Source organism: Oxyura jamaicensis, chromosome 2 (genome assembly GCF_011077185.1).
Source record: "Oxyura jamaicensis isolate SHBP4307 breed ruddy duck chromosome 2, BPBGC_Ojam_1.0, whole genome shotgun sequence".
NCBI classification, from domain to species: domain Eukaryota; kingdom Metazoa; phylum Chordata; class Aves; order Anseriformes; family Anatidae; genus Oxyura; species Oxyura jamaicensis.
Window position 1 is genome coordinate 114,855,950 of NC_048894.1, and position 19,934 is coordinate 114,875,883.

Here is a 19,934-nt window from a genome sequence, read left to right on the forward strand (position 1 = left end):
CAAATCACTGTATTTGTACAGTACAGCATGGAGGAATCCCAGGTTTCTGATTTTGTCTTTATATCTTTAGGCTATGTTTGACTCTTTGTTCCTCCTTTATTGGCTTTAAGGAGAATACTGTATGCTTGTGAGTTATTTAAGTTCACAATGGCATCAAGGAAGCGCATTCAGGGAGTACAGAAGGCCATTGAGAGGGTTATACGTTGTCAAAGTGTCAAAAATAAACCATTCTCGGTAAAGGAGAGAAGGGTTTGCAGTGATGGAACTTCTGGAACTTTTCCTTCTTTCTTTGAACAAGAAGTCTGACTTCATTGTATCCAGAAAACAATTATCAAAATGTCACAAAATACTTTTCTGTCCTTTTTTTTTCTTAGCTGGGGAATGGCGGTCAACGTGTACTCTACCTCTATAACCCAAGAGACTATGAGCAGACATGACATCATCGCATGGGTTAATGATATACTAGCTTTAAACTACACAAAAGTCGAACAACTGTGTTCAGGTAAGAAAGTATTGCATGCCCTACAAATGTTTATTTAAAAACCACTTTAAAAGCCTGATTTGTTGAAAATAGATCACTTTTAGCTTTGACATAAAGCAGTTACTCTGTGAAAAGAGACTAATGTATGTACAAAGGAAAAGTTTTTGTGTGCATGTTAATCATGGAAAGATAAGGTGCCATGAGAAAGCATAGGTGCAGAGGTGAACAGGACAAATGTAGCGGGAGATGCAAAGAAAGTAACAAAAAGGCTGACCGAGTAAGAAAAGAATACAATGATAAGACTTTTTAATGTGTTTTAAAGCTACTAGGGTGGTAACCTTTCAAAGGTAGAATGGACCTAGCTAAAAAGTGACATAAATCACTGAGAACCCAAGTGAGCAAAGATCTCAAGCACCTGTTTCTTCTGGGTAAGGGTCCTGAAACCCTGATGGTGTTTGCAGATGATCATGTGTATGACTGCAAAGAAAAACATAAGTTTGAGGAAATCAACATTTAACTGCTGTAAGTTGCTTTAGAAGTTTGCCAAGAAAATCTGCCTGATTCTCTTTAAATGTAACTGAACTCTTGTAAATAAATTCAGTAATGAACACTAAAAAAAAGAGTAATGGTTTGAATACTTTGGCCATTTTGGTTAATCAGAGTGGAAATTACAAGATACATGTTAAACAACAGGGTCTGTAACTAGGTGATGACTAGAAATGACACGGAGAAAGGCTGATGTTTTACTGAGAGTACAGTTGCCCCTGGGGAGTGATTCTTTCTGATTTCCTGCTGTGATTTTTAAATTTGAAGATGTTTGTGTTGGAGGAGATCTAGCTAGATTGCTACTTCCAGACAAATAACATGCTGGGAATATCTTACTTATGAAGACAATGCTCTAAGCACATAGAACTGAAACCACATTACCACATTCCAGCTATTTAGTGGTCCAGTTGAAATGCGTAAATGGGGTCTTATATTCAAATATGTGAGTTTACCTACCATTCTGGGTAAAATTTCAGTCTCATAGATATTCCCTGAAAGGTTCAGAAAATCATTAGATGATGACATCCTCGTGGCATATTGTTTAATTGTTTTTTAATCTCATCTGCAGTCTTGCATGCTTAAATTCACAATGACTACAAAGCCAAGGTTGAAGAAGCACAGGGTAAAGTGCGTGCAAGTAACTGATATAAAATAAGTAACTAGAGACACGGAACATGGGAAATAACCTTTCTGACAGTTACTAAGCTTGGAACTGAAATATTGTACTTAGCTGTTGTTATATTTACAGGTCCGGAAGTTAGTCAATGTATTTTCTTTCTGTGAATTACACACGGAGGAAATATACGCATGGGGATGTGCACACGTGTGTGTTTATATAGGGGTATGTGTGTATGTATATATATATATATGAGGAGATGGAAAGATAGAAGAAAAGGGACATTTTCATCCTAAAATACCCTACGTTTGCCATTGTTTGAAACAGGAAGTACGCTAGCCATGTTATTGACTTGTTCCTCCATAGCTATTTATGTGCTTTTAAGTAGTTGAAAGGAAACTTTTGAAGTGAATTCTCCCTCAAGTTAAATGTGTGTGGGCTTAAGGAAAAAAAAAAAAAAAAAGGAAGAGGTAATCTAAAAGAAGTCTGATTATGCAGAATACAAGTTAAAGATGCTTAAGAACCAGATCGAGATAGACTTCAGCGGGGCTGGGCAGGCAGGAGAAAAGCATGGAACCTGTCACAAAAGCACTGTCCCATTTCATTGCACAGCTGCTTATACAACCATTTCTGTGACCTCTAGTGAGGATTTTAGGGCATACCACAAGGGAAGGACTGTAAAAAGGTTGTTTCATTAAGAGCTCTTACTCCATCCTGTGTAAAATTAACTTTTTTCTTCCTTTAGAACTTCCTGGTTTATATTAATTGCTATTGTTACTTGATGCTTTTGTGAGATTCATACCCTAGTGGGTCAAACATGTAAACTTGAATTTCACCATTTGGTTTGGTGGTCCAGGTACACGTGTATTCTTACTTCTAGGTTGATGTTTGGTGCAGTCCCCAAATGGGCTTTAATATCTCCTTATCTAAAGAAGCATTCTCCCCTGCTGGTTCTGTTCTCCCTTGCTAGTACAGTCCCTTCTATGCTCCAGAGCACTTTCATCTCTGAATTGCTGAACTCTACTGTGCTTTGGTGTCTGCAATGATCCAGCAGTCCTACTGATAGATATCCTTTCCACCTGAGACTGCAGTTGGTTTGTCACGTGCTGAGGCAGGACATCTTTGCAGGGAGTGAAGACATGGAATTTGGGAATCTGTCTCTACTTAATTTAATTCATTTAGTAGTCTATTTCACATGCAGTTTTAATGTATTTCTAGGGTAGTTTGCAAGATGGAAGCTAAGAGGAGCGGTAGCAGAAGCGACTGGCCAGCTAGCAGGCAGAGCACCAGCGTGGACCAGAGCCTGGGAGCAGCCGAACTAATTCATTCTTCCTGGCATTCCTCTGGCTGATGCTCCTTAAAGCGTTGGCAGCCTTCATCCAGCTTAACATTAGTTTCTGTAAAACATGAGCATTTCTCAGGGACTTCAAAGAGAGGGAATATGTGGGAACCTCTGTAACACTGTGAAGCGTTTCACAGCATTAGTGGTGAACTTCAGAGCCACTGCAACTGAATTTTTATAACCCACTTTTAAGAAAGAAGCATTAAGGTTTGTCATGCTGTGATGTGACTATTCAGTTTTTGTTCGCTTTTGCTACCAAGGAGCAATCGAAAGGCCAAAAAAAAGATAAATGCAAGACCAGAAAAAGTGGGGCGAGGGGGGGGGTGGAGGGTGTTAAGTCTGGATGTAAAGTTCAGAGGCTTTACTTTTAGGAGGCATGAGCCACCTAGATGTGCTGTACAGTCATCTTTAGCACCTGTCTGTGAGACCTCACATGCGCCTGCCTACCTTTTGCAGCCAGCCTAGTGGTAATTTTGGTCAACACAAGCTTAAGCAGTAAGGAATAATGTGACACTCTGCCTTTGCTGAGGGCTTTATTCAGAGCTGAAAGGCATACCTAGAGTTTAACCTGATAGTTCATAATAAAAAAAAAGTCGGCCCTTGTTTTTTCTCATTGCCCCGGTGTGAAGCAGCTTGGATAGCACACGTGCAGAGGAAGTACCAGCCCGTTCCCCAGTTGCCAGTTACAGGAGCAGAGCTAGGATGAGAGGTGGTAAAGGAAGAGGCCGGATTAGTCATAAAGTGTTTGTGTTCTTCATGAGCCTTGTGTTTGTCCTTGCTAACTAGGCCAAGCAATGTGTAGTGTCCCCTGAGCTTTCTGAATGCCTGCTGTAGCTGTGATGTGCCAAAAAGGACGGGTTATGGATGGATTCAGCACCAGAGAGCCTACATTTACTTAATGTGCAGCTCCTCTGGTAATTTAGTTGTGGCAACACAAGAGGGGCAATCTCCCCAAGTATCTTGCAGCAAAGCATTTCCCTAAGCTTTAGGTGAGTGTCATTTTTGGTCTCCGGGTTTGGCTTCATGGAAGATTGCTAGCCTGGAAATGAAGGTTACGATCCATATTTATAATTTAAGGCATAATGTGCATTGACTTTAGGTGGGCAGTAGGCTTGGGAGCATTTAATTTGGTACAGCTGACTGAAGAATAATAGAGGAAAAACTGAAAAGATTTAATGTATTAGGTCCCCATGTGCAACACCCATATGCATGGGGAATAAGAGCTTCAAATGAATTACGACACCAGTTGTTTCTGGGGAGTCATGCTATTTTTGTGATGAATACACAGTGGCTTCTTAAAAACAATTCTGACTAAATAGCTTATAACTGAATTTTCTTTAAGGCCATTTTTCATCTGTAGGGAATACAGAGTGAACTTGTTACAAGTCTTTTCAGGAGTGTTTGGCTGCTACATGAGAGTATATTCAAAATAAGAGTCAGGCAGGGGAACGTTGCAGGAAACTATAGAGGGCTTGCACATCACTTATAAAGAAATAACACAAAGTACACAAGCTATATAAATTATGAGCAAGGAAACTAGAAGTGGTAAGTGTATATAGAAAAGAAAACGTAGCCTAAAGTGAAGTGTAATTTCTGTCTCAGCTCTGCTCATGCAAGCCTTTGAGGTGAAGGAGATTCAGAATAAGCCCCCACCCATTTGAATATTCTCAATAGAATTATAAACTTGTAAATTGTTTGCTTTCCAGTGCATACAGACCTTCTGTCTTTCAGGATTTGTATGCGAGGGTCAAGGATTAACTGTGTTTTATTATCTCCCTGACTTTTAATGAATGACCATTCCATCAAAAGAGCATATGGTTCAGCATGTTGAAGTTTTAGACGCCGATGCTTTCCTGGTTGTTGCAATTGGGTGTTCTTCATGTGGCAACTACTGAAGTTGGTACCGTATCTCAATTGGTGTACCTCCTGACAGCATACGTGGGCACCGTCTCGAAGCAAGGAGAGCGGTGTGCTGGCACAGCAGATGTCATTCTGTGTGTGGCTTTGTGCTGCCTTCAGGGCTTGGGATTTTGGGGAGGGCTTCACCACAGTCTCTGTGGGCCACTGTCCCTTGTGATGGCTGACATGTTGCAGCAAGGAGAGCTGCTCCCCTCTTCTGAGGGACAGGATTTGTTTCATTTTCCCTGCCTCAGAATGTGTATTTTGCTCAGTGTCTATATAAACTGATGTGTATTACTAAAATCTGCGTTACAGCACCCTGCTAGGGCTTTTGGTGCCGGCACGGTTTCTGCACAGCCTGGTGTGTTAGTGCAGGCTGAGCTGAAGCATCTTTCAACATTGCGAGGTTGCAAACTGGAAAAAACAAAGTCTGGGTCGCTAGAGCAGCTTGGAAACGTGATTAAAACATGGCTCGATGCACTGTGAAACCAAGCCATGTTTCAAGGAACTGGCATGTTGTTCTGGGGTCCTGCAGCACAGAGGATGCTCGGTGTAAATGACTCTGTAATGTCTTCCATATGATGTTTAGGATTAGGGGGATATAATGGATGTTGATGATCGCATTTAAGATCGTTTCCAAAACTTTTTGGGGAAGCTTGCAAAACTGTGTCTTGAGACTTTCAGCCTATATATACGTATATATATGTATGTATGTGCGTTTTCATGTTATTCATTAAGAATTCAGGAGGAATAGAACTTTAACAAGGCTTTCACTTCTTTATCTGTTTAATTACTCCTAAAGTTGTCACTTGCCATTGCTTGCTTAATCTCCCCCCTTTTTAAAGAGTTTGTTAGATTTTGCCTGCTATGTGGTTTTGTTTTTTAGTCTAGATGGGTTACACAGCTATTTTAAGTTAAATGGGAACTGTGTTTTCTGCATTTTTTCTGGTCTGCCCATTTCAAAATTAATGAATTCCAAAATAAATTATTACTAAAAATTAAGTATAAGTTTTACAGAGCAGAGTTTTTAACGAGAAGCTCAATGATGCACGTATTGAAGAGAATACAAGCTAGCACTGGGTAACCTCCCTCCACTACCCATTATTTAAAATGATCAGTGGATATCCTGGATTACCTCCCTCAAAAGCCCCACCTGCAGTGAGCGGAGTTTCCAAAGCAAACATCGTTTAGTTTCATGCATCTCTATCCCGGTAGGTAAGGTCTGTAGGAGGTGGGTAGTTCTGGGTGCTGTTTTCTATGGCAGTGCTGCTCTGCAGAGCTCCTGTCTGCATGCAGGCACTCACTGCCCTCATAGGTGCTCTGCTCCTGCAGCTATTTGCAGGAGTGCAGGGCCGCACCTAATCTGGATCACTTGTACTTAATATTTTAAGTGCCCTCCCAAGACTGTTAGTGGGAAGGGCAAAGCTCAAGCCAGCATTGCTTCGCTGATGCACATCTGGCTTCTCTACCACTAAGCAGGCAGTAAATTGCACTGGGCTCAAACATTCGCCAGGAAATGGGCTGAAATCTCTTCAATAAACAAAATACACTCTGATTTGAGAAACATAAGTTTGTTGACCCATGTCCTCGGTCATACAGGTGTTGCTAGAAGTGCAACTACAAGTGGGAAGGCTGTGGCTGCTGGAGCGTTCAACGCGAGCTGTACCATTGCTTAAACACAGGCAGGGCTGTAGGTAACACAACTTGATGCTCACAGACATGCCCAGCTTTTTTAAGAAAATAGTAAGAGTGACATAATGGAAGAACACATATTTGAAATTCTAATAAAAGCCCATACCTGCATAAGAAACCTGCAGTGTTCCTGCCTTTGTGTCGCTTCCAAGGAAGTGATTCTAGGAAGCTGGAAGCAAAAGGTAAGCTTGCAGTGCTGTTGTGCTGCACAACGTTGTGTTGCTGGCCTTTGCTTTTTTCCCCATTTCTTATCAAAAGTATTGTCACACATGCTCCTTGCAAGTTACTGCCCTTTTTTTGTTCCCTCAGCAACAGAAACACAGGGTGTGTGCATTTTCCCATCAGTGTTGGCAACCATCGCTCTAGTGAGCTGAGGCACTTATGAGTAACGTGCGTACAAATAGTGCTGTGTTTTCCAAATGCGTGGTTAGGTTGTTGCAACTTTGGAGTGAATGAATAATTTGAAGGAATTTCTGTCTAATGGCACAGGATATTTTTCTTAGATTATCTCTTAAAAAAAATCCGTAAAGCAAACAAATATTAAAAAAAAGTGCAGTCAGCCTTTTTCACAACTGTAACTTTTCAAAAATAAGTGTCTGAAAATCAAACTGAGGCCCAGTCAAAATGCTTAAGCTTGAGCTGCGTGCTGACTGTAGAGCAAAATTTCGATTAAACATTTCCAGTAAAATTCTAGTTTGGAGCTTAGTTTCTTCTGCTGTGGTTTTGACCTCAGGACTAAACTAACGCACCCACACAGAGACAGGCCCTGCCTTTTCACAGGCCCTTTGTGTTCCCACGTTGTCTGCTGTGGTTTTTTATGGCTTGCTGAGGTCTTGTCTCCATGCGGTGCAGGGATGGAGGGGTGAACAAGGAGGGACAGGATGTGAAGGATTGGCCTGACGTCTCCTAGAGAGGGCAAATATCAACTTGGGCATGCTTGTGCTTGTATTATAATATTTGATAGTGTGCAAACAATACTGTGATTTTCATTTATAAATGAAAAAATATACCTGTTCAAAAAGGCAAGTATCTAATCTTGTTCTTCAGCTGCAATCTAGGAGGTTTTCCGAGCAGTAAAAACTTGCAGTAAATGGTGTTCTCTTGTTTTCGTTGCCGTCTCCTTGAATTTCCTTGTGATTGGAGCAGTCAGAAGCAGAAGTATCTCTGATTATCAAGAAAACCCTAGCTTACATTTTTGGATGGATCAGCCTCAAGATGGGGGAGAGAAAGGCAAACCTAGCCTTAACAACAACCTTTTCACTTTTCACTTGGCTCTTCTGTGTCTGACCGCAGCCCCAGCAGCCCTGCCCCTCCTCTGCCCTCCGTCTGCCCAGCGAACCCACCAAAATGCACCAAAACCCAGCGGCACAAGCAGCTGGCTGGCCGTGCGGCCGGCCACACGCGGCCGTGCCTGAAGCCAGCGGTGCTGCTTGGCTTTTCCATCTCAGCCACAGCGAAATTCCTCCCAAAGAGGAGGGGAAGAAAATGAGTCATAAGCCTCCCCTCGGACTGAGGCAGCAGCATGGAGTGTGCCCGCCAGATTGAATGCTACCAAGACTCACCATAGCGACTTCACTCCGTTATTTTCCTATAAATATTAAAACTGAGTCAAGTAGAACGGTTTTGCTGGTAGCCGGGCGTGCCAGCTGGATGGAGCAACCCTCCTGGGCTGCTGCCGTGCCCTTCACCGTGAAAGCGAGCGTGGAGTTCCTGCTCGCTAATTGTGTTTGCGAGTTGGTTTTGGCATCTGGCCCCTGAATATCTCTTGTAATTGGTGGCTGCGTCAATATTCTAGATGGAAAAATGAAAGGGGTTTTGTGCAGGGATTCAAAATTGTTTGCTAATACAGGGTAGTAGGGTTTTAACATCGACGTGTCTCCCACGTTCAATAATCTCTTCTGCAGTGCCATCGCCTTTAGTTTTCATCTGTTGTTTGAAGAGATTTCAAACTATTTCTTTTTCATATGTTTGCTTTTTTTTTATGTATACAAAAGCTTTTTTATGTATACAAAAGTTTCTTGGTTGCAGAGACAGATGTACTCTGAGAGCAGTTCTGGGCAGGTAGTGTTCTGCTGTAGAGATTTGTTAGGTTTAGGGTGAGGTTTTTCGGTGGTTCTGTTTCTTTGGGGGCGTTTTTTTTTTTTTTTTCCAGAGAATGTAGGGAGGTTTTTGAATCTTGAATAAAACATAATGGCATAAAACCCCATTTGTTCATGTAAATTATGCAAGAGCTATCTGTCAGAAGCCATGACATCGTTATCTCTACTGCAGTTCTTTATGTTATGTTAAAGATTACTCCTTTCCTGGGCAGCTGCATTGAAACATCAGTTGCACGGTACATTGAATAGACCTAAAGTGCTGCCCAGCGTGCAGAGGACCACGTGTCAATGTGCTGTGGCTGGGAAGTGAAGGCACTGCAGCCTTGCATAACCTCCACAGTCCTGCTTTTCCTGCTGCCTCCGTGAAATCTCAACAGTTGGCGGCGCAGAAAGTAGTGTCCTGGTTCTGCTGTGCTGGCATCCTAATGCAGTGTGATAGCTACAGGCTTTAGGGGGCAACATTATAAATAAGTAAGGCCTATGTGATATTAAGTGTGTGTATTTGTGTGTGTGTGTGTGTGTGTATCTGTATGTAGACATCTTTGATGTCTAAAATCAGGTAGTCCCAGCTAACTCTAATGATACTTTTAACTTTTTCTGCTGCTGTCTGGGAGTCGCAAAGTTTCTTCTTTCTGTAGCTGGTAGTGTTTCGTTCAGTCTGTGTTTGTATGTTGCCTCTGCACTTCAGGAAGGAGCATTTTAATAAATTGTGTTTGTAATAAAATCCTCCTGTTGGGGAAAGAGTCTGGCAGCAGGCTTCATTATTGTGTGAGAGACCGGGTGTGTACCATCACATGGATGTATGCCAGTGTTTTCTGCCCTCGAGCGCTGTGCGGACCCGGGACCACCTCCTGGCTCACAAAATACAGAAACAACCGTCTGAATGAGGAGAAGAAACTCAAGGAAACGTCTTAACTAGAGCCTTAAACCCAGTAAGAAAGTCCCTGTCTAAAGGCAAGCAAATGGAATTTGCATTACGAGCAGGAGGAGGAAATCTCATGTGAACATTTTAGGTTTCGAGTTCTCTAAAAGGATATAGATGAAAGGTTGCACAGTGCATTTTCAAGACCTCCAGGCAATTATTTAGATATCAGAGTAAAGCTTATAATTGGGATATGGGGGGATGAAAGGGCAGAGTTAGGAACAAATTCAATTTATAACATGAAATAATTGCATAATAATCCTTTTGCATGAAATTAAACAGTAATAAATGTAGTCAAGCCATGCACTATCTGTATAACCATGGTTTTAATTGTAATGTCATTTTTCTGTTGCTCCATATTTGCTAGTTCTCTTGCTAAGGATGAGGTTTGAATAACTAATTCTGTTTATATAGTTTTATATAAGAAGATGCAAATTTTGTCATCTGATGTTTGTAGTTTGCCAGAAGGGTTATTTTTCTTTAGGGAATATCTTACTTTGATTCCTAATCATATCAAAACCATTGCAAACAGCTAAGTACAAGGTGTCCTTGGAAAATCAGTTTTTTTGACAGTTTTCCTCCACAAAGCTAGGCAAAATTAAGAAAATTATTATTTTTTTAAAATGGACCTGGTTTTCAGCACTATGGCTTGATCTTGTAAGTCCCCAATCAAATTTCATATCAGTATTTAGGGAATGTTTTTGGACTCTGCTCTTACTCTCTACTTCTCTTTTGGGGAAGTTATAAGCTCTGTAACCCTTTATACGATGCTTGAATGGACACAGAATGAGAGCTATCTGATGCATAAAGTTGGTGCTGTCGAAACACATGCATGCCCATGGAGAAAAATGTGTTAGTTTCAGTTATTGTTGCCACTCCTGTAAAACTGGACAAGCCAGGTGCCCAATTTGTTAATTGGATTTCTGCATGAGCAATAAGCAGAGTTATTTTTTTAAAATAATTCTCATAGATGAGCTTTGGAGACTTAAGTTTATTGAAACAGATGTGCACTAAGAACACAAAAGTTTTTCTGTGGATGTGAAATTTAACTTGTCGTGAGTATTCAGGTGATGATTTACCTGGCCTGTGTGCTCAAGTGGAGACATAACACCCTCTATAACCCCATGCTTCGGAAATGAGTGAATCTTCGCTGATCATAAAGCGTTTGTGGACTAGAAAACTCTCTTCTGAAGAACTGAAATTTGTTTTCCTCGGATTTCCTTGAACATTTTCAGCCTTAATTTCCCAACACTTGAGTCAACAATATGGACGTATTTTGCAAATGACAGTAACGTGATAATGTTGTAGGGGGAAGATCTCTATGTACAAGACTATCCCTATTAGCTGTAGTCAGTACACTGTTTAGACATTTTTCAGTGTACTTGCCACTCTGTGCTGGATTGGTTATAGATACACACCCCTACCTACTAATATGTAAGGTCAGATAGCCCTCAAAGTTGAACTTAGCGACCCTGTTGTTTTAAGTGAGAACTAAAGCTGGCAGCCCAGCTTCTGAAATTAGGGGCAGTGGGTGGACTGTGCTAAAGTCTGCTTATTTAAATGCTTTTCACAGGCGATAAAGATCAGTAACGAAGCTTGTTTTTAGAGGGGATGAAAACGACGAGGGTGTTTTAACAAGCTGGAGCTTTGCAAATTTATTTTAAATCATGGTTTGATGTAATCTTGAATGATTGCCTTGGACTTGATTGGCACTAGTCTATAGGATTGCTTCCAACTTCAGTTGCCAGAAAAAAAATAAGATCTTGGCTTGGCTGAATTCAGGGGGCTGTGAAGTTTGAAGGAGCTTATTAGGAGATTTCCATTCTGACTGTGATCTTCTCACTGTATGGGCAGTCCTACTGTGTACAGGGACTCCAAGAACATCAGTTTTAAATAGAAGATTCATTTTGCATTAGTCGTGGTGGTTCTTCAGTTGTTGTACAACAGTGCTGCGTGCATCCAGAGTGAATGGAAGAACTCCACGGAGTGAGTAAGTCACACTGTTCATCGTACATTAGACAAGTAGATCTTGGGTGCATAGAGTTGGACAACCGCAACGGAGACTTACTCAGCGCGGTTGCTTTCTGCTAATGACATTAAATGCTGTTTGGTCTTAGCTGGGTGCGTCTGGATTAATGTCAATGCATTCTCTTGTTATAGGAGCAGCTTACTGCCAGTTCATGGACATGTTGTTCCCAGGGTGCATTAGCTTGAAGAAAGTAAAGTTCCAAGCAAAGCTGGAGCATGAATACATTCACAATTTCAAGCTTCTGCAAGCATCGTTTAAAAGAATGAATGTGGATAAGGTAGGCATTCCGTATTTGTATTGCAATCACTTTGAGCTTCACAAGATATAAGCTGGGTAAAGTCAATAAATAGGGGAAACAAACTTCAAAGCACTTAAGTCCGCTTCAAGTTTTGACTGGAACTGGAGTTAGAAATTGTATGTGAAGATGTTCCTGATCTTTCATCATCTGAAAAGGGTATTTGGGCATGAGGGAAGAAATTTGGCATGCTTCATTTAGATACAAAGTGAAAATTGAGTCCATGTGTCTGCTGAGGAACTGTAGAGCCTACCTCATTATTTCTTAATATCAGAAACCCTTTTGAGAAAATACTATCTGTGGAAATTCTTTGCCATCATTGAATACCAGAACCTTAATTTGAGATACCATAAAATTACTGATGACCTGAATTTCCAACAAAATTACTCGGAAATATGCTGATCTTATAAGCATTCCATGTTTCTTGTCCAAAACTGGGTTTAAGGAATTTCAAGTATTCAAGAGCTGGAATGATTTACCCAGTGACTTGGTAGGTTGTCCCACATATGTGACTTTCTAAAGTTAAGAATGGAGGTCTCTTAGAAATGTCTTGTTGTACAACCATCAGGAACTGGATTTGTGCTCGACTTTGTGGGTTGATGAACTCACAAATATAAATTACTATGCTGATAAAAATGAATAACGAAAAATCATGTTCTCATAGTTGGAAGTTTTAATGAGGTGCCTGTATATCATTTTAGGATTCTGCAATGACTTTCAGTGTTGCCTTATTCTGAGAGTTAAACAGCCTTATTAGAGAGTCCTTCAAGACTTTCATAAAGCAGTGGAAAACCCTCATTATTTTTTGAAAAGTTGTGGGTGTTTCTATTTACAGTATGATTTGACAGTGAAGCATCAGAAGGCCCAATAACGTTGAACACTGTCAATTTTTCTATAGGCAGAAAACTTGCTCTACTCTGTCAATGCAACATTAAAAAATACAACTGGAACAATGAGGAAAAGATATGCAAAATCCTATGTGAATCCTTATAGGAGTATCATAGACTTACAAAACGCTTTACTGTTGTCTTAGTCTTGAGGAAAAAATGAAAATTAAAATTGTTTTAGGTACCCTTTTTCCAGTTGAAAATCACATGCATTCAAGAGGCATTAATATTTAACCAGGCTCTTTAATCAGCTGTATGGATCAAGCAAAGCAAGGTAGTCGTCATTCTTCAGCATTCCCTTTGGTAGTCCCTGCCTGCCTATAACATCTGGGAAGCTTGCGCCTCCTGCAGAGCGTTATAGAACTACCTCCTTACTCTGTAACGCTGCCACAAGTCACCTCTTGGAGGCTTCATTTCCATGAAAGATTTGAAGGGTATTGATGGGCAGACATCTTCATAGCCTCTCTCTTGTTTTACTGGAAGTTTATAGGCATTTTATTCAACCTTTTCAGGTCAACAAGCTATTCCATGTATAGCTATGTATGGAATGGAAAAAAATTACAAGGTTAAAACCTCAGGGTTAGCTCTTATGGTGAACATGTACTGCCAAAATGTAGGTTGGTTTGAATTTCAGCATGTCTTGGAAAAGCTGCTGGGTTTTTGTAGTACAGAGAGTACCACAGAGAGCAAGGAACTTTGTCTAGACCTTTTGAAGAATTGTTCACCGTTACTATGCCCAACTGCAGCATATCCATTAAAAACCATAAATCCCCACTTAATTGAGTAGAGTGCTACTCCAAGAAAAGCTTCGTTCACCACGGCTGTCACTACAATAAGAAAGGAGTAACTCTATGGCAGAGCAGTTTTCAAGGCTTGCGTGCACCTTGAAGCTACTTCAAGGGCTGGGTCTTCATTGTATTTTCACAGAAGAAGGTGTCAGAGAATATATGCTGAAAGAGTTAGAAGTTTGGGGTAGGGTATTTTTTTGTTTGTTTGTGTTTCTTTTTCAAATAATTGTGTGTATTAATTTAAAAATGGCAATGATGGAACCTTTATTCTAACTTTCAGGTAATTCCAGTGGAAAAACTGGTCAAAGGGCGCTTCCAAGACAACTTGGATTTCATTCAATGGTTTAAGAAGTTCTTTGATGCTAACTATGATGGAAAGGAATATGACCCTGTGGAAGCTCGACAAGGCCAAGATGCTCTTCCCCCACCAGATCCTGGTGAACAGATCTTTAACCTGCCCAAAAAGTCTCATCATGCAAACTCTCCTACTGCAGGTATTTTGCGTCGTAACAAATTCTATTTCTGTCTCTGAAGACGACTATAAACTGTGACCCATTTTGCCTAAATACTAGTTAGAAATTATTTTTTTGTGTGCACAGGCCATTCTTCGTGTGTTGTCATAGGCTTAGCATCTGAGATGGCAGAAGTTAACTTCTCATGGTGCTCTCTAATTTGGCCCAGTTCTATGAGCTGTAGGGTCTCCCCCACTGAACCCTTGATATAAACATTGTGGACTCTAGTAGTATCTGATGGTGGAGGAAAAGGCTTCTAAGCTTCTCATCGCTGACTGTGGTGTGTGCATGTATATTCAAGAAAAGGAAATGGGAGGTGTTCTTCTCACACACTTCCACCCATACAGGAAGTTGATAACAGGCTGATTTTTAACTTTTTTTTTCTCTTTACGTTGTCACATCCTAAGTGTTGTCTAGAAAGAAAAAATATTTTTAAAAATGTGCTTTTATACATGCTTATTGCTCAGGTACACTAATCCCCTATGTAAGCAACATGCAACTATTGCTCTTTTTTGAAGATACACCTGTCTTCAGACATACTGCTTTGTGTTTTGGCAACAGGACTAAACAACTAAGCCTGATCTTTGGTATTTATGTAATATGAGCACTACTGGTCACTAAACAGATGCTATTTTTCTTGGTAACTGAGTTAAATGAACAAGAGAACAGGTAACTTTTTAAAATTAACCACTAAACAAGTGGTGCTGGGGTTGGTTGCCTGAAGATATGTAGGTTTATACACACAGAAGCACACATGTATGCCCACTTAATTCCTTTATTGATGTGTCCTGGGTTTACTTTATTCATGCTAACCCAGGCAATAATGATTGATTTTCAGTTGGCATGATTCTGTGACCTGTCGTCTCTCATGGGCTCAGATATAAACTGGTGCTGGCAAAAGGGGCAGGCAACCTCAGTTCTAGACTGGCTTAAGCTCTAGAATCATACACAGATTGACATATTCTGCTCTGATCATTTCTGACATCAAAAGTGAGCATATTTGGCCAACTGCCTTCATCTTCTTAGTGCTCCCAGTAAGTTGAGCACCAAATAGCGGGCCAGTGATGCTCTGAGCTTCTGAAGTTCTGTTTTGTTAACATCTTTGTTTTGCGCTATCTTACATCTAAACTTTTGAATTTCAGGACTTGGTATAATTTCCTGTGAGGTGTCTTGAAACAACAAGTGCTAATGTCATGGTGTGGTCCACTTGAGAAATTGGAAAATGCAGATTTGTATTAAAAAACATGTTTTTTAAATCTTCATGCTAATGGTCTGTTTCTACCTAAGTCATAAATATGTCATCCAAATTAAAGCTGTGGAGGTGACAATCCTAGAGAAATGGAATTGCTGTTGGCGTGGAAGCAGCCTCTTGATTTGGATGTTAATGCAGTGATCTCATGTGCTATTGCTGGTTGTATAAGCACATCACATACCTTCTGCATGGAGTAGGACAACTGGGATGACTTCTGTAAAGATCTTTTATGGTTGTAGAAGTTGGCTTTTTCATGGAAAGCTGCCTTATTTATTTAAGTATTATTAACTTAATTATTGAGCAGAATTATGATAGGAAAGACACTAGTAGGTTTTCTGAGCCAGGGAAGAAGGGTATGGAGTTGCATGAGGCTCGGTGAAGTAAGTGTGTTCTATCTTTTACTGCTGCTTGTGTTGAACAGGACTGTTTCAGTTAAGTGTCATTCATATGTTCATTCAACTTCCAGTTGAGCGTGTTTTAATTTCACTGACGTATTGTGTCTTTGTGTCTCGTCTCACAACATCTTGTTGCCTGATTGCTTAAAAGAATGGGAGCCCTTACAGGGTGCCTGTTGATGTAGGACGCTCTGGGAGGAGGGCTGTTTGCATCTGCAGGCTTGTGTGTGCATCAGCTCCTGCTGTTTGGGGTTAAGCTGGGAGGATGTGGGAACAAGTCCCAGGTAGACGAGAAATCTTCATCAAAGATGTGCTTCTGTACCTCTGCTTGTATGTGTGTGTGCCTGTGCATGCATGTGTGCGCTTTGCAGGCAGTGAATACCCTGGAACTGTAATGACACTGCCCATATGAGTAAAACAAGTTGAACCACTTACATTAAAGGCAAAATAATATATAAATTCTCCTGAGTTCTACAACAACTGCAGAATTCTCTGCCCCATCTGGAGTTTCATCTTCCACAATAATAAAATCACAAAGAGGGAATGTATGCCCACAAGTAAGTGCAACATCAGATGGCATAGTTTAAATAGCTATCTATAACTTTAATGCTGATTTGTTTTGTTACTCCACAACCCTGGGTCTTTGGTGAAATGGCTGAGGTTTCGGGCACAGCTCTACTTCCACCAACTTTGTTGTGGGAACAGTAAACATTGTGGGCTCCTTGATGTAACAACCTCTTACACCAATGCAGCAAACGTTTGCCAGCATCAATTGCAGCTTGCCACAGTAGCTTGCCTCCATTTCTGTGTTTTCTTTTCTTCATGCTATTTTTAACATGTGATTTGCTTTACTTTGCCACTGATGCTTTGAAATTGTAATGAATTTCAGATCATTAACAAAACAAAAAGATGCGGTAGTGCCATAAAATTAAGAAACCTGCAGATCTTTTAATATAATCCAAAAGTTTTTAAACAGCATGCAGCAGACACACCTATGTGTATGCATCTTCTGTTTAGTGTCAGGAGCAAGTAGACATATGGGCACTTGTTCACATTGTGTTTTTGTTTTTGTCACTGACCTTTAAATACGCCTATTCCAAATTGATGTATATACATATTTAAGGGAATAATATATTTAGCTGCTATTTCACGTGTGTTTCGGATGATTCATACTCTTCCACAGAAGAGCAATTCCAGTGCTCTTTGCCAGAGCTTTGTTTTTGAGTGATTTAGGAGGTGCTAATCTCTTTCGTTATTCATAACTGGGGTTCTAGCACTGGCCTTTCGGAGGTAGGCTAAGATATATGATTTGGTTACCAAAAAAAGTGGTCAAATCCCTAGAGAGCCCTCTGAAAGCTTACCCTAATATGGTAGCTGTAATGAGTTAGTGTTATTTTGGGTGTTTCAATCTGACACTAAGGCTTGGCAGACCCCCTGTATCTGGTAGCTGCTTTCTGTACCTGTATGTGGGTATTTACCTGCAATCTCTGCAAATGCCAAGTGTGGTCTTGACTTCATTTTTCAAGATGCTGTTAAAACAAACCAGAACTGGAGAGGTCTGAAAACACACCGATTCTTGTGCTAATCAGAGAGCACACCTGCAGCCTTTTCCCTACCCCTTCCAAAGGCACTCGGCCCGAAGAGTCTGCGTGTGTCAAGGGTAACACAGCTCGGAGATGGCAGCATAAATCGTCCCCCACAGCTGATCTGTGTGCCACCCTCGTGCTGCCTCTTCTTTCTCCAGAGACAGAGACAATTTCTTGAGGAGCTGGCAGTGGTGTGGAGGACAGAGGACTTCGGTAACGCATATTTTCTTCTAGAAACAGCAAGGGGTAACAGGTAAATGCAGCTCCTTGCTGGGGGGATGAATGAGTTTTCATCCTTTACGGAGGGGAACCAGCAGCACCGCCCACGCGCATGGGCTCTCAGCCAGCAGTACCACAGCTGCTTTTGGATATGATGCCATCTGCCAGCCCTCAGCCTGTGGCTCTCCTACAGCTCCTGCTTTTCTCTGGTGCGGTGGTAAACAGCCTACAGATGTAGAGTCACAATTACTGTAAGGGATTAAAATGTTCGTGCCTTGTTGTTTGTGCCTGCTCTAATCCTCCCTGTAAGGGGGGAAAGAAAGGGGGAGGGGGGAGAAAAGCTTCATCTGATCAAATTGAAAATTGTGATCCAGTCATCAGGATTTTAGCTAATGGCTTATGTAAGCCTTCCTGTGTATTGGAGCGAATCTACGCAGAGCACTGCCTGTTGCAGGGTATGGAGTGTCAAAAATATTTGGGTAAAAGACAGCTCAATAAAATTAATTATTTACATATAAGCTAAAAATGTGAGCGGTTCTTAGATCTGAAGGCTGCTCGTCTTTTTATTTTGAAATATTCTGTGAGAGCAGGATGACTAAAGCGGAGCTGGAAAATACTGGCGGATCACATGAGAGCTAAAAATAATCGTGCTATGACAGGGAAAATAACCAGGGCAGAATGAACTGTTTGTACACGGATGCTATATATATATATATGTGTGTGTGTGTATACGCCATCGAAGAGCCAGTTATGCAAGAAAAATGCCCATGTCCTTTAGGGAAATGGTATACCCTTAATTTGCAGAAGTGCTGCAAATTAATTTTGAGGGGTAAAAATATTCAACAAAACCAGTCTTTATTGTAGCAGTTGGCGATATGATTAAGCATCCCAAGGGACCAGAGAGCTCATTCCGATGCATTTTTCTTTGTTTTCCACCAAAACATGCAGTTTTTTCCCCAACTTGCAGGCAGTTGGTAACCCCTGTTCGTTACGGTGTGTTGCTCCAGAGCTATGTGGTAGAGCTGAGGATAGGAAGAGCTGCGAGGTGACAAATTGAAAATGCTTTTCTCCTAGTTCATGTGAGGCCAAAGGAACATGTGAGGAACACCATGTCTGAGGTGGAGAGAAAAATGGCTCAGCCTTCATCCAGATGCACTCCCACTACCCGCATCAAAAGAGTTTGATTTTTAAACACATTGAGACAGAGTTTAGACCATGTAGCAACACTGCTTGCAGTGCACGAGCAAGGGGGCTTTTTTTGAATGAGACAATCCTGCTTGAAAAACTATGGTGAAATTTGACATCTTAAGTGTATTATGGGAACCTTACTTAAATCTTACTTAAATTTTTGCTTGATGTTTCATACTTCAATATACTTGGAGTATTTTTTCAGATTTTTTTTTTTCCTTTTGGGATGGCTAAGCAGATAGTTACAGAATTTTATAATTCTTAGGGTTGTGGTATTTTTTTGGATCACTTGACATTTTAAAATGTTTTCTTCTGTAAGGCCGATGTGGAATGGCTTCATCCACTGAAGATGAATGCTTGCATGCTTGAAGATTTTTCTAGAGAAAATAGGGTTTCAGTTGACAGCAATTAATGTTGGCCATTTAAATTTTGATTATTTTAAATCTAAAGAGAAGTATTCATTTGTGCTGGAGGCAGCAGTGGTGGACGTGTGGGGAGCTGAGGAGAGAGGGGTCCTGCCAGCCCCGAGGGAAGCCAGTACCACAGAATAACCGGGCCGCTGCACTGCTGCGTGTCGGGATGCTGGAAATTGAGTCAGATTTTGTCCGAGGTCATTTCATTCCCATTAAGCATCAGTTGTCATCACTAGTGCCACCAAGCATCCCTAAATTGAACAGCTTCTTGCATCCCAGTGTAGCTGTAACAATAAGTGTGCGAGACTATTAATTTGCTTACTGTTCTCACTCATTTGTTTTAAGTGATTTGAGACTTCGGTTGGTGAATAAATTGCTAGCTCGGTGGCCTCTTAGTGGGTTTGTTTATTCTTCTGTGGCATGAGTCAGGAATCTTCGTTTTATGAAGTTTTATTAATTTCAAATTGAAAAATCTCAGATTTTTAATTGGAAGGATACACTGGAAGTGGTTCCCAAATTCCCCTGAAGCAATAGCTGTGAGGGCTCAGCCAAGCCTTGCTTGCTCAGGGCTTTCATTGCTCTCCGCGCTGTCCTCACACATGTCCACGCTGCAGTCGTGCACGTGTTTTCCGGGAATTTTACATAATTATTTAACAGAGCACTAATTACTCATAGAGCTTTACGGAAAATTTGTCTTTAAATGTTAAATTGGTCTCGTCTGCAAGACTGCGCTTGGGATGTAAAGTGGCCTGGCATCGGGAACCTGGCTCTGT

General features: G+C 41.0%; 1 protein-coding gene across 6 annotated transcripts in view; it reads left to right on the plus strand.

The window, feature by feature from the left end:
* The window catches only part of MAPRE2 (microtubule associated protein RP/EB family member 2), an 88,934-nt gene that overhangs the window by 49,929 nt on the left and 19,071 nt on the right, over positions 1-19,934 (plus strand). For 5 of the 6 annotated variants that reach the window (XM_035319126.1, XM_035319128.1, XM_035319130.1 and 2 more), the window contains 3 exons: positions 375-502; positions 11,758-11,903; positions 13,877-14,090. In XM_035319126.1, coding sequence (XP_035175017.1) covers positions 375-502; positions 11,758-11,903; positions 13,877-14,090 — 488 coding nt within the window. The remainder of the gene's footprint in view (positions 1-374; positions 503-11,757; positions 11,904-13,876; positions 14,091-19,934) is intronic. The other variant, XM_035319131.1, reaches the window with a different exon arrangement.